Source organism: Cibotium barometz, chromosome 50 (genome assembly GCF_041138505.1).
Source record: "Cibotium barometz isolate CiBa-2024 chromosome 50, ASM4113850v1, whole genome shotgun sequence".
In the NCBI taxonomy this organism is placed as follows: domain Eukaryota; kingdom Viridiplantae; phylum Streptophyta; class Polypodiopsida; order Cyatheales; family Cibotiaceae; genus Cibotium; species Cibotium barometz.
In genome coordinates, this window is record NC_141095.1 from 43,482,994 (window position 1) to 43,497,572 (window position 14,579).

Here is a 14,579-nt window from a genome sequence, read left to right on the forward strand (position 1 = left end):
TTTCCCTTGAACTAGTTAATCAAAAAGAATATTTGGGACCCATATTGTGTTATTTCCTCAATATCATATTTCTTTAGAAATGTTTAAACTTTGAGGGGAAACAAATTTATCCCTTGCATAAATAAGGATGTAAAACATTCTCCTAATTTATTTATTGATTTGTACAAAGCAAAATGTTAATTTTTTTTGAAATAAAGCCATTGTGGTTATTGATGCAAAAATATTCTCCTGGAATTGATTGATTGATTTATACAAAGAAAAATGTCAAATCTTTGATTTTAAAAAACACATTTTGTTCAAGGATCTATATTAATTATTGATGCAATAACATTCTCCCAATTTATTTATTGATTTATACAAGTAAAATGTAAAATCTTTGAAACAAAGCCATTTTGTTCAAGGATCTATTTTGAAACACATCTAGTTTTCATGCAAAAACATAATCAGTACTAGCCATCGTTGAATTGGGAAGAGGTCCTTTGTAATTGTTGATTGGTTGCGCGATCGCCTATATTGTGCTCCTCTCAAAGGTGTGTTTACCTTCAAAACATTAACATTTATCAAAGATCTTATGTAAAGGATCTTTAGAACTTTATTATCATGCTACAAACAGAGTACGAGACACGAGGTAGCGATGGCTATCAAGAAACTATACAAGGGGAATTGAGAGGAGGATACATGAGAATTGATTGGGAGGAGGTTACAAGTGGTTGTATGGAAGCATAGTTGCCAAATAACTAGAGCCTCCACATACGCAACTTATCTGTGGATTTAATCTTGTTGTCACAAGTGGGACAGGACAACTTTATCATTGATAGGGCCCGACCTCTCACACACAAGTGGGAAAGGAGAACTTTATCTCATTGATAAAGCCTTAACTCTCTCTCACGTGGTGTTGCAATAATGGAAGAAAAAGAGGGGTGCTACCTCATTTGATAATGGACTTCGGCTATGCACACAAGCTTGAGCCCATTCTTACATGGTTTATAGATAATCGCAGGAATAATTAGAAGGATAGATTAATAGTGGGGATCATGATGCTTTTCACCAGTAACAATTTATTGAGAAAAGAAGCAATCTCATCAAATATGGATTGGTTGCTAGAATCAATCGAGCATGCCTCTCTTTTGTGGAAATCAATCTGTGATTAATTTTGGGAGGTGTCTTACACTAATTGGCATGTTACTTCTAGTTTTTTGGAGCTATTCTTAAAGCTTGATGTCAATATACAAAGACCCAAGATGGGTTATCCACTTGGGAAAGACAATTAAAGTGTGTCTTTCACCTCCCAAAACTAATGGCATTCTTTTTGAGCATGAAGAAAACGCTTTCCTTTCATGTTTACTTCTTTGATCAATGAAGTATATATGATTAACGTTTTATTAAGCGAAAGAGAGTCGCACCATGCATGTGATGACTTATGTGCAAAACCATGTTATTGCTTCCAATAATTAATTTTATGGCTTTCTTACTACAAACAAGAAGCTTCATCTTGAAAATTATCTTTAAAATTTTCAAATAGTAGCCTAGCTCTAGCCATAATACTTTGAAATGGTGGTTAATAAGGACCATAATGTGTAAGCCCTCTTGTTAAAAACATAAATTGTTTACTTGGTGTGCTATTCACCGCATATGTATAATGTAAGAAATACTCCTCATTGATTTGCTTGTCTTAGATTCTAATTTGTTTAAGTTCCTTTTATGTTTTTTCTCTTAAAGGTGTCTCTTCATGACTCTTTGTGTAATACATAAAGAGCTATCTTGAATGTGTCTCTTTATCCCTTTAAGTTGTCTCTTTATGTAGTACATATTAACATGCAAGAATTTCATCATGCTTCTATCTCTGACATCAAGGCCAATTCTTAGAACATGAAGGGTCCTACATGGGACTTAGTAGTCTTGTAGTAATTTAATGATGGCTTTTTTTAATCGCATACTTCATGTTATCAAACCTTTAATCTTTCTATGTGCTGAGGCTCTATAAGATTTTGATTGTACATCTTTAGGCAGGTCCACAATCATCTTGTATACAGAGGCATGGATTTAATGTGAAGATATGCTTTGTGCCAAATTTGACGAGTAAGGTACCAAGGTACAAAGGTGGGCATTGGGGAAGCAAGAAACCAGATGTGCGGTGTCATTGGCTAGGACTCTGGACTGCCCTGCTGGAGGAGAGACAAGCTGTCCGAATGAAAACAATTCATGTCTGAGCATCTTCATCTGTTTGAATGTTTACCTCACACGATCACCATTGGCCAAATTCCCACCACGATCTCCATGCCTGACTCCTTCCCCTGCTCAAAACCAAGGCATTCTGACCATCGATCCTGCAGGCCTGCCCCGATTACGCTTGTCTTGCTGCCTTTCTCAACATTGTGAAATGCAAATGCAGCGCAGCTCCGCCCAGCAGCAGGGCGTGGCCCTTGCCGCCCCTCCCAATGGCTTCTTCCTCCGCTATGGCGGCGCCGCCCTTCACGCCGATAGCATGGACGACGACGAGGAGCCCGCCTCCCTTACCGCCATCGCCCCACAGATTGTGGCCAAGGAAACCTCCGGGCTGGCGGAGCTGCAGCGGCGATTCTCCGTCCGGGACCTCGCCAGCAAGTTCGAGAAAGGCCAGGCCGCCGCGCAAGCAGCCGTGGCAAATCTCTCGGACGATGTAAGAGGCAGCTGTTGCCATCTCTTATTTCTGCGCTACAGCCATAGTGATGGTTTTCTGAGGAGATTTTTGTTTGTCAGGTGAGGTTCCGGGAGGCCGCTTCTCTCGATCAGCAGGCTCTTCTACAGAAGCTCCGCGAGGTTCTGGTGGCCCTGCGAGGTCGAGTCGCCGGACGCAACAAAGACGACCTGGAAGAAGCTCTTACCTCCGTATGTCGCTGCCGTTGACATACTTCCGTCAATGCGTAGACGAACTTCTTTGTTCAACAATAAAAACTTATAAAAAATACAGACGTACTCATTCTTTTCCAACACTGGCTTCTCAAAACAGGTAGAGGCATTATCCTCCCAATTGACACAAAGAGAGGCGGAGCTCGCACAAGAAAAGCTGGAAGTCAGAAAGCTGGCAGCTCTTTTCAAACAAGTAAGTTGCAAGTTCTCTTGTGATATGTACCCATGCTTATTCAAAAGTAAAGAAACTGGGCGGTGAGGTGTGTGGAAGCTTTAGGGTCTCATTACATAGGTGCTCTTATGCCAAAGCAACTTCATCAAATAGAGTCCTAAGCAACGGTGGTCCGGAAAGTCAATGACCCGGGACAATGGACCAAACCTGTCCTTGAAGAGGCATTGGACCTTCCCCATATCATATTGCTAGATATCAATACCCCATCCAGGGACTTCCATGCAGTCGTTTGTGATCAAGGTTAAGGTAATCCATGGCCAATTAGTGGCAATGGGTATTGCCCTGACCTCTTCTAAGTTAGTTGCCCGTCAAAGGATTGTTAGTCAAAGGACAAAGGCAAAGTCAAGGACAAGGGCAAGTCTTCAAAGAAGGGCAAAGACAAGTCACAGGACATTGACACAGACTCGTCTAGTGATAACACCAGCTCTCCCAAGGCCTTACAGACTGGAGAGAACATGATTAGTGTCATGCTCTTGCTCTGATCCTAAGGGCATCCCCCCCGCGTGCTGTCTTCTAGAAACGGCTTGTGGGCGGGAGAGGGGGCTTTCAAAAGCTCTCTTATATTAAATCTGGAGCATGGGACCCGTGTGTCGGAGTTCCAAGTATAAAGACAGACAAGTTCACTTGATGGTCCGAATGAGTTCCAGGATCAACCAAGTTTCCTTCATGGTTCGGATGAGTTCCAGAACTAACGGTTGTCAGAGACTATGGACAAGATGTGTTCCATGTTCATTTGTTGGAGGTTATTAGATGTGATGTGTTCCCAGTTCTACCTAGAGTTTGGAGCCAAGCAGATTTTCTTTTGCTCTTTACAGTGGCATTATGTTTTCTGAAAAAAACAAGCTGACATGTGCATTTTCCGAGGTGTACTCAGTACTTGCCGTGCTGAGGTGTCCATGGTCGCACCTTTGTCGTTAGTTTTCTTCTGACATTTTTTGCACACTTCAAGATGCAGAGGGGGTGTTAAAATAATGCATCTTCAATATGCTGTCGTGGAGGTCCTGTCGGCTTGTTTCTACAGCCGACTTGGTTCATGCACAAGTTTATAAGAGTTGCTCTCTTTTATTCATTGTATCATCCAATAGTGCCCTATTTGCCGGCTCTTGTACTTTGTAACCTCAAGCTAATAAAGGTCTTGTTCTTGCTTGCAATCTTTCTCTCTCTCTTGTTCTTGCTTGCAATCTTTCTCTCTCTCATGTTTATTTGCTTCCGCTTGTGCACACACTCTCTCTCATGTTTATTTGCTTCCGCTTGTGCACACTCTTTCAGGTGTTACATGCGGAATCTCTGAGAGTCTTCTTTCAGTCCTAAACACCATCTAGAACATCCTGATGCAAAAAACGCCAACAGAAGAGAGAGTAGAGAGAGAAAGAGACAGCTAGAAATTCAGTATATCATATGGTACAAAAAGGTACATCTGTCTTTGCAGCCATAGGTTGCCTTCTTGAAAAGGTAGAATACCTAATTCTATGGTCCTAGTCTATGAACCAACTCAAAAGGAGTTGAATGAAGAAAACGATGAGCAACTATGCCTTAAATAGGCTGGAAAATCATTGATGGACTGGCCAACTGGTGGTCGGCCATGTCCGAGTCCAAAATCCATGTGATATGCAACTGAGAGGTTCCTTAGTCTATTCTTATGCTGGCTGACAGCAACACCACCTCTTCCATCAGATAATCTCTTGCCAAAATAGCATTACATGCTCCTAACTTCCGGCTCTAGTGAGTCTTTATCATGTTGCCTCTTCAGGACTAGCTTTGAAGTATGCATGTGCATGTCTTGACACCCCCCTCTACTAAACTTGATGACGGGATTAATCTGTTTCTTGGATGACTGTCATCGTCCCATTCTATTCCTGGAGTCCCCTATGTCATCCTTCCTTTTGTGGAAACCTTTTCACTAAACACCCGGCCCGACCTCCAAATCCACTCTAACTTTGACGAAGATCTATGCATCTGTTCCATCCAATTCCCATTCCGTTCTTGCCTTGTCTCTGAACACTGTCTTGGTTTTCATTCTTGAGAAATGAGTTTGGCACTCTCACTCCACCCCTTGGAGGATCATCCTCCCTTGGAACCGTTGCCTGAAAGCCTTTCCTGGGTGCCCCAAGTGGCACCCGACTCATAGGACTGCCATCCCCTTTGGGCTTTGTGGAACACCACCAACCAACCTCCTGGGAGTCCTTCCTGGTCTTGTGTTCCTTGGCTTGGGCCTCCTACTTGTGCACTTTCCTGTACCTTGGACCTGTACACCTTCATATGGGACTGAATCAGGGTTTAGCCTTGCTGAGCCTGATGCTCTGATACCAATGTTACATGCGGAAGCTTTGAGAGTCTTCTTTCAGTCCTAAACACCATCTAGAACATGCTGATGCAAAAAACGCCAACAGAAAAAAGAGTAGAGAGAGAGAGAGAGAGAGAGAGAGCTGGAAATTCAGTATATCATATGGTACAAAAAGGTACATCTGTCTTTGCAGCCATAGGCTGCCTTCTTGAAAAGGTAGAATACCTAATTCTATGGTCCTAGTCTATGACCCAACTCAAAAGGAGTAGAATGAAGAAAACGATGAGCAACTAATAGGCTGGAAAATCACTGATGGACTGGCTGACTGCTGGTCGGCCAGGTCCAAGTCCAAAATCCATGTGATATGCAGCCGACAGGTTCCTTAGTCTATTCTTATGCTGGCCAACAGCAACACCACCTCTTCCATCAGATAATCTCCTGCCAAAACAGCATTACATGCTCCTAACTTCTAGTTCTAGTGAGTCTTTATCATGTTGCGTCTTCAGGACTAGCTTTGAAGTATGCCTGTGCATGTCTTGCACCTGACAGCAGGGATGATGGCGACAGCTTTGATGAGAAATGCATAGAGGACATGTGAAACATAGACGAGTTGGCTAAGGATAGAGGACATGTGAAACATAGACGAGGTGGCTAAGGTGGCTCTGATACCATGTTAGCATTCATGGTGCGAGGATGGAGCATGTGTAGACAGACATTAGGTTTTGCTGAAAGGCTATGGTGGATGGAGGATAGCCATGGTGAGTGTGTGTGTGGAGAGAGAGATGTGACAAAGCTCAAGAGAGAGATTGCACAACTCAAATGATACTCCATGTTACAACTAAGTACATGCTTTTATAGGCATCAAACCTTATCTTTTGACCAAAACTAACAAGGGCTGTTCACACCCAAAGAGGGTGTTCACACCAACTAACTCCGAAACACCCAACAGTATTCAGGTCAGCTAGAGCTTTTATGATCCTAAAGAGTCATAAGAAAGGCCCTTTATTGTGTTCATATCGTTGTGCCCAACTTGTGTCCCAACTATTGGTCCATGTCTTGGGCACCTCCCGGCATCTCTTGGGTTGCCAAAATAGCCCCAAACAGGCCATACTTTGCTGCCTAGAAGGAGGCTGCAAGTAGGAAGCATGCCTACATGGCACTCGCATGGGTGATGCACGTGACGCATGTGTTTGGCCTTTCTTTCCAATGTACTATGATTGAAGGTAATCTTAGGAAGGCTCTTCAAATTGAACACGAGTCTCCACTTTTGAATGGAAGTTTTAACTTTCCAACACCACCAACTTTTGCCTTTTTTTTCTCATGACGCTAGTTTTGCTCCAGATTTCGGTAATTTAAATCAGTTTCAACTGAATATTGTGGTTCATCTCTATGTTTTAATTTCTTATGCTGAAGCTTGGTTTGAACTATTTGCTGTACTGGTTGGTGTTGGGATGTGGGTCAGGCTTCTGATGATGCAAAGAGGATGATGGAAGAGGCAAGGGCATTAGCACATACAGAGATTGAGGCTACTAGAGCTGCTGCAAGGAGGATTGAAGAGGGACTAGAAGAGAAAGAAAAGTTCCATGGAATCGTAGACCAGCAGGTATTTTACAATTAGACTGAGAATTATTACTTTGTCTAGAGATGTGCTCACTCGCAAGATGAGTTCCACTGTTTGCTCAAAGGAACTGGAAGACATGAGAAGGGAAGTGCAAGAAGCCAGAAGAATAAAGATGCTGCATGAGTCAAGTAAGGTGAATATCTAACCTTGTTTGTGTCGTTTCACTGTGTTCTATTCTATGTTTAGGATCTTGAGGTGATAAAATTACGATACTGGATATATTGCATTACAACTAAGCACCATAAAAGCTGTACTTTATATGGGGATGGTTGGTGAAGTAATGCACTCATTGATATCATAACGTGTATTAATAGAATTTCTGTAAGGCCGGGTATGTTATGGGGAGTCTGGAGGGCCAGGACAATGGATGAGGTGGCCAATTTAATGAGAAGTTCGTGTCATTTGTGTTTTTTCTCCTCGTTGGTTCAAAAATTGAGATGCATGTTTCAAGTGTTAGTTAGAGATATTTATACTAAGATTCTGAGGTTTTGTTTAACGTTGGTTGCTTAACAGGCAATGGATATGGAGCATGAACTAGAGGGTTTAAGGCAGCAGCTTGCCCAGAAAACTGTTGAGCTTACAGCATTGCGGAAAGAAGTGAGTCCAGAATTAAGTTCACATGTAGAAAAGCAGTTTTACACAATCAACGAGTCATGAATTTTTAGAGGATATAGGAAGTTGTGTGTGACGATATTTTGGTTCATAGTGAAAATTAAGAAGAGCTTAAAAAGCATCTCAAGATTAAACTGGAGGTGTTATTTAATAACTGTCTCTGTGTAAATCCCAATCGTGTAGAAATTTCTTATTTGGGACACATCATTTCACCACCTCTAGGTAATGAATTTAAAGCTGTTCTTCAATGGCCTACTTGTAACATGCATTGCGGAAGTATTAATGTTTAAGGAAAGATGAAGGTTGCAACACACTCAATCATTACCATCATCAGGGCAGCTTGTAGAAGAAAAACGTAGCCAGCATAAAGCACCCAAGCAGGGTCCTCTAGGGGTGGCCAGAGGGCTGTAAATGCAGCCAACACCTAGGGCATCCCAGTGGACTTTGCATTCGGGTAATCTGCCTTTCCCTGCTCCGCCTGCCCTTGCTCATCACAAAGGGATGAAGCCCTCGCCATTGCCTTGACCAAGAGGGGTTGAACGTATTGTTTTTCACAGAGGCGTGTCTTCATTCAAACCAGCAAGCAACTCTTCATGGCAGCCACAAATGCTTTTTGGGAAGAGTTTCTTTGAGCATCCAAGGAATAAGAAGACCGATGCATTCGGGCATATGAAGAAAGAAGACATGAAGCCGAGGAGCAAGCAGAAGCTCATATTAAGGCATATGAGAATGCAAAGCGAAAAAAGGAACAATACCAAGCCCAAGAAGAGGAGCACCCACATGCGATGTTTGAAAGTGATGGACGAGTTTTTTGCCAAACAAAGTGCGGAGTTACTAGCCATGATGACTGCATTCATGAGATCAAGTACAAAAGTGGAAGTAGTTTTGGTGAAGCCAAAGGAAGTTGACAAGAGTGTTGCAGTTGAATACCAAGGGAACCTTCCCCAGGTCGATCAAGGAGCACAAATTTCTAGTTGTGCAGAGTCACCGTTAGTTCTTGAACTGGTCTCCGAGGTCATCACATTCATCGAGAGGAGGTGGCAACACCTGAGGTTCAGGCATGTCTCTCTGAATCCGTTGAGGAGGAGGATGAGTTGAGTACTTTAGTAGCTCTTGAGCTTTAGGTGGTGTTGCATGCGCGGAAGCCTTACTGTACTGATCCACAGCCCTAAGCTTTATTAAGAACAAGATGCTGATTAAACATGATTAAGACAGAGGAGAGAGAAGAAGAGAGAGATAGTTGGTGTTAGGGTTTTCTTTATTATATGGTACAAAAAGGTGACATGAAAGTCTGTACATAATCTAGGCCCTTGGTCTACCCCCAAAGGGGTGACCTCTAGCCCCTTCTGCATGTTAGATGCTGACTTCTATTGCTGAATATGCTTAATGTGCTAAAAATGCTGGATTATGCTTATATACATGCTGAAGTTGTTGGTTGGTCTAGTCCAATGGCTGTTGGCCTGTTAGGTTGGACAAATATTACATAAAACACCCTTTTTAATTGGTGCGCTTACTTCAATGCTCCCACACCTGCTAGCACAACATATAGAGGCAAAGAGGCATGTGTAAGTGCCCATAGTTCAAGGAGATAGCGGCATGTTGGAGGCTCAACCCACAGTCAGATTGATAGCGTGGAGCAAATGTGCATCATGTGCACCCATGCTCCAAGTTAAGCAGGAGGGGATGTCACGTGCACACTCTTTTGAGGTGTGACGTGGACATGCTTCTAACCATTGGCCAGCTCAGAGGTTGAGTGCGTGGATGGATTCATGTATTGTAAGGGCATTTGTGCCAATTCATTGTATTCTTGTCCAGGTACCCAATGAATAGCAAAGTGTGGATAGTATGTGCATGGGTTAATCTTTAGATCTATCACAATAAACTAATCCATCGTAAAGTCATGCATATGAATGCATCAATAGGCTAGGTCATATCTTTATCTATTGTGTATCTCGCATGAAGAAGAAGTATGTGTATGGGTTAATCTTTAGATCTATCACAATAAACTAATCCTAAACTGCTTCTGCAAAGCACCCATGTTACAATAGGAGTATTGGTGCAATGCATGTATGAACAACGGACATTGTAGGGCTACTGGTGAAACCCCATCAACTTACACAACCTCTTGTGGTGAAGACACGTCTACAAACATGTCCTCGTGTGGTGGCATCTTTGCCGAAAAAATTGTTAAATTTGTTGAAGAACGTGAAGACACTCCAGCCAACTCCTATAATGGCTTTCAAAAATCCTCTTGAAGTGCTTGTTGCTATGCAACTATTGTAGAATAAGAGCAAGTAAATCCCGTGTTGTTGGCACTGAAGGAGATAGCACAGGCGGAAGCATAAACAGTAAACATATGAGAGAGTGCAAAGGAGATTGAGAGATGTCACGTGCACACCCATCAGGTGTACAAGTGGCATGGCATCATCAAGCATTAAGGAGGACATTTAAGTATTATTCAGGCATATATCAGCATAAGCATGTATATGGGGGTGTTTCAGCACCAACATCAGTACCTTAGCCTTCATAAGCATGTATATGGGGGTGTTTCAGCACCAACATCAGTACCTTAGCCTTCATAAGCATATAAGGCATTTAGTTGCATCAGGTCGGGGTTGTTAGCACCAGCTGACAGCACTTTATGACTAGCCGACAGCATGTTGTGACCAGTTGACAACAGATATGCATTTATGGCAGGTCGTGAGCATCCAGGAGCTGGCCGACAGCAGCAAGGCTGGCCGACCAGCATTATTCCCACATATATATAAGAAACGCATCCATTGAGTCCTTCATCTCAGTTCAGTTCATAGATCTCAGATCAGCAACGCATTGATCATCCTCTCCTCAACGTTTCCTTCTTAGGCAACAAGGAGAGCATCAGTTCGTCATCTGTTCATCAGTTCAGCATGAGTACATCAGCTTTTCAGCATACAGACAACATCGCATTAGTTCCAAGCATTCCCTTCAGCGTTTCCTTCCTAGGAGACAAGGGAAAGTCAGTGGGACAGCAGCTCATCCAGCAGATAGTCATCAAATCAGCATATTCTCAGCATTGGAGCAAGGAACAATCCTCATCTTCAGCATTCAGCTCATCCATCTCATCCCGAAAAGGATTTTCATCTAGGACAGCATCATAGATCTAGATCTCATTGTAAACCCATTCATTTTAATATAGCTGCATTGCATTGCATGGACACTATCTGTCTATTTCTTAAGCATCATTAAGTGAAGTTTAGTCAGCCTAAGGTTGTGTTTACGACGGTCAATCTCTCACATGTCACAAGAGAGTTGGACAAGATCACCTTTTATAACAGTAGTAAAGCTTTACAATGGCAATAGCCAGCAATTGAGTGTTGAACTATGTGCAAGGGAAGTGGATGAATGAGTGATAATTGGGAACTCCTTACATAGTATAGTAGGGACCTGGCCGATTGCCTCTAGGGCTGGCCGATTGGCCCTGGACAAAATAAATAGGAGAAAATAGATAAAATACCAAATAAATGGTAGATCCCCAAAACATAGAGATGCGCAAATTCTAACACCCCCTCTACAGCTCACAGTGTGCAAGAGTCGGAAGAAGATAAGTCAATGAAGATGTAAACATGGACCCTCCAGTACCGCGAATACTGGAATCACCTCGGAGAGAGCACCCACTGTAACTCGCGGCGGTGCCCGGGAGACTAGGGCCTTTGGCACACTTGTTGATACCATCAATGCATATTAAAACATTTAAACATGGCCACAGCCTTAACACATATCCATCATCACTTTGCATAAAACATAAAGCTGGACAAAACATCCACAAATGTTGAAAATGGAGCTTGCACATGTGACACCGCATAGAGGCCGGAATGGGCCGACCCCCCTCCCTTGGAGTATTTTATTACCCAAGGAGAATAATATCATGTACAAGCTTTGAGGGCCTTACTCTCCCCACGAGAGATGCCGGATTATCCATATACAAATGCCATAACACAGCCCAACACGAGGCTACCAGAACACAGGTTGTAGAAATGCCGAGCCAACAATGTAATCCATATACCTCTGTGTGGGTACTGATTCTTTCCCAAAAACCACGGGTCTTCATGCAATAGAGCTGGTACAGCAAGTACAACATCCATTCAGCCGGTACATCAGGTACAGTGGCTGGTATAGTAGGTACAATGGCTAGTACAATCGGTACAAGGGCTGGTACAGCTGGTACAAGGGCTGGTACAGCCAGAACAGTGGCTGGTACAGCAAGTACAAGGGCCGGTACAACAAGTACAATGGCTAGAAATCATAATAAATGATTAAATACCCTTGCTTTCAGTATTTCTTCGCGATGGAAGCCTCCAAAACAGTCCCCAACAGCCGGTATTCTTCGTGGGCAGCCTTCAAGAGAGAGAGAAAGAGAGTAGCCATCATTAGGGCAGCCTGTAACGGTGGTAGAGGCTAGTGTGTAGCAAGAGAGTCTCCATTAATGAAGAGAGAGGGCTTCAATTTATAGATTTGGGGCTCCCATGAGTGAAAATGGAAAGAGAAGGCTATGATGACAAGTGGAGAGCCACACGATAGCTGGAGCGACAAGTGTGAGGCCACTTGTCTCACTTTGATCCACTTTCTTGCCACATGTCCACTTTGATCCACTTTCTTGCCACATGTCCTAATTTAAGAGATGGGTTCTCCCATAATCTTTACCTCTAAAAATATCCCAACTAGTAGACATTCTGTCATAGGCACTTTGCCAACTCTTGGTATCTCTCAATTCCACATGTAATGACGCGAACAGAATTTCCATTGGAGTCGGGTCAAAAATAGCAACTCCTAAATTTTAGGAGTGTGGTCCTTTGTATTCTAGGATAATCCCCATTCCCAAAGCTTGTACTTCCAAATATTTAGACATCCTGGCCTTTCATACTGGGAAATGTCCAGGCTGGTGACACCCACCAACCTGTTTCCTCAAAACAAGATGCCACCACGAACAGTAAGGAACTTTGCTTAGCCACGAATTCCTACACAAGTGTGTGATGAAGTCCAAGAATAGATGATGAGCTGTTGGACACACCACGCTCATAATCCCAACAGTGGATGGAACACATCACGTCCCAAAAGCCTCGAACAATGAATTTGGAACAGATCCAGTTCATAATCTCTGCTGTACCAAAGATAACCATGTCTTGCCAGATGTCTAATGCTTGGAACTCCGAATCATGGTCCCCATGCACCAGTAAGTGGAGTTGCAATCAGCCCCCTCTCCGGCCCACAAGCCTCTTCTAGCTGGAAGCACATGGGGGAAACTGCATGTGTACTAGAGAAGTACACCATATGGGGTCTCCTGAGCCAGAAGCGGACTGGGAGTCCTAGAAGTGGTACTAGAATCTGTATCACTATCCTGTGTCGTGTCTTTGCCTTTTCTCTGAGATGAAGCCTTGCCCTTGGTCTTGTCCTTCTTCTTGGACAAACAATCTTTGGACAGATGGCCTCTTTTTCCACAAGTAAAGCAGCGACTCCGACCTTTCTTCTAAACTGAGGAAAGTGCCTGGTTACAATTGTTGGCTAACACCTTCAACTTACCCTGTGAGACGAGAACGGACTCTTCCTCCAAAAGTAGGGAGCTAAGATCATCAAAATCCAATTGAGTGGATGTGATTTGGCACTGCAAAGATCGAGAAATCACATCATGGTCTGGAGGAAGCTTGGTGAGGATAAGAGCAGCCAGCTGAGAAGAGGACAAAGCACCACCCATAGCCAGTAACTGGTCATGGATAACCTTGGCCTTCATGAGAAAAGATTGCATGGAATTGTTTTCAGGAAATAACAAGCCGTAGAGCTGCCCCTGCAAGGTAATTGCCCTCATCGATGAATCTCGTGCAAAGAGATTCTCCAATTTTGACCATACCTGATGAGCACTGGTGAGAGTTTGCACTGTTGGTGAGACCTCCTCGGTGATGGTCCGCACAAGCTCAGAATGCGCCTTCGAGTCCCGATTCTCCCAGTCTTGTAATTCCACAGCAAATTCATCCTCTTGATCTTGAGTCCATCGGCTAGAGTTTTGAGGACGCTCGGGCTTCCTTTCAGCGCCTTGAACAATGTCCCACAAACCCTTGTGGATGAACCAGACCCACATCTAAAGCTTCCAATGAGCGTAGTTGGGTCCTTTCAACTTGTCATCCTTGTTTGTACAAGGGAGAGCCATATCCACAACAACAAAGGACAAATCTCAGCTCTCAAACACTTCTCTCAAGTGCTTACCAAGGAAGCGAGGCACCAGGAACAATCAGCCCCCTCTCAAACCATAGAGAGAAAGAGGCGGGCCAGTAGCAAACAGTCCAAGATCCACCGGGAACCGCCTACCGGAAGGGCAGGGACTTGTGGAGGAAGAAGACAGTGAAGAGCCACTTGTTTGGCAGCACCATGAGCAAGAAACGCACCACCAACAGATTCTGAAGAAGAAAACAGAGCCAAAACACTTCAAAACTTGCCTCTGAAGAGCAAAACACAGCCTGTAGGGCTGGCCGACAGCAACCAGAAGTGGGCTGGACCAGAAAACGCAGTAGTGTGTGAAAACGCAACCACTGTTTGGGGCTGATCTTCAGCCAGGAGGAGATAGGGTAGAAAACGCAAGGCAAAGATGTGACGGCAGGCAGATTTGCAGAGCTTGGAGCAGCCTGGACCTAAGCGTATGATACCATAAAGGAGATAGCACAGGCGGAAGCATAAACAGTAAACATATGAGAGAGTGCAAAGGAGATTGAGAGAGTTGGACAAGATCACCTTTTATAACAGCAGTAAAGCTTTACAATGGCAATAGCCAGTAACTGAGTGAACTATGTGCAAGGGAAGTGGATGAATGAGTGAATAATTGGGAAGTCCTTATATAGTGTAGTAGGGACCTGGCCGACTGGCTGTGGACAAAATAAATAAGAGAAAATAGATAAAATACCAAATAAATGGTAGAT

General features: G+C 43.5%; 1 protein-coding gene across 4 annotated transcripts in view; it reads left to right on the plus strand.

Annotated features, from left to right (window-relative positions):
- The first annotated feature begins 2,031 nt into the window (after positions 1-2,031).
- The window catches only part of LOC147610137 (stomatal closure-related actin-binding protein 1-like), a 36,965-nt gene continuing 24,417 nt past the window's right edge, over positions 2,032-14,579 (plus strand). For 2 of the 4 annotated variants that reach the window (XM_086786921.1, XM_086786922.1), the window contains exons 1-6: positions 2,039-2,659; positions 2,740-2,868; positions 2,990-3,082; positions 6,868-7,008; positions 7,091-7,159; positions 7,540-7,623. In XM_086786921.1, coding sequence (XP_086643047.1) covers positions 2,381-2,659; positions 2,740-2,868; positions 2,990-3,082; positions 6,868-7,008; positions 7,091-7,159; positions 7,540-7,623 — 795 coding nt within the window. In that variant the 5' untranslated portion in view covers positions 2,039-2,380. Of the gene's footprint in view, positions 2,660-2,739; positions 2,869-2,989; positions 3,083-6,867; positions 7,009-7,090; positions 7,160-7,539; positions 7,624-14,579 lie in introns of all 4 variants that reach the window. The other 2 variants (XM_086786923.1, XM_086786925.1) reach the window with 2 other exon arrangements.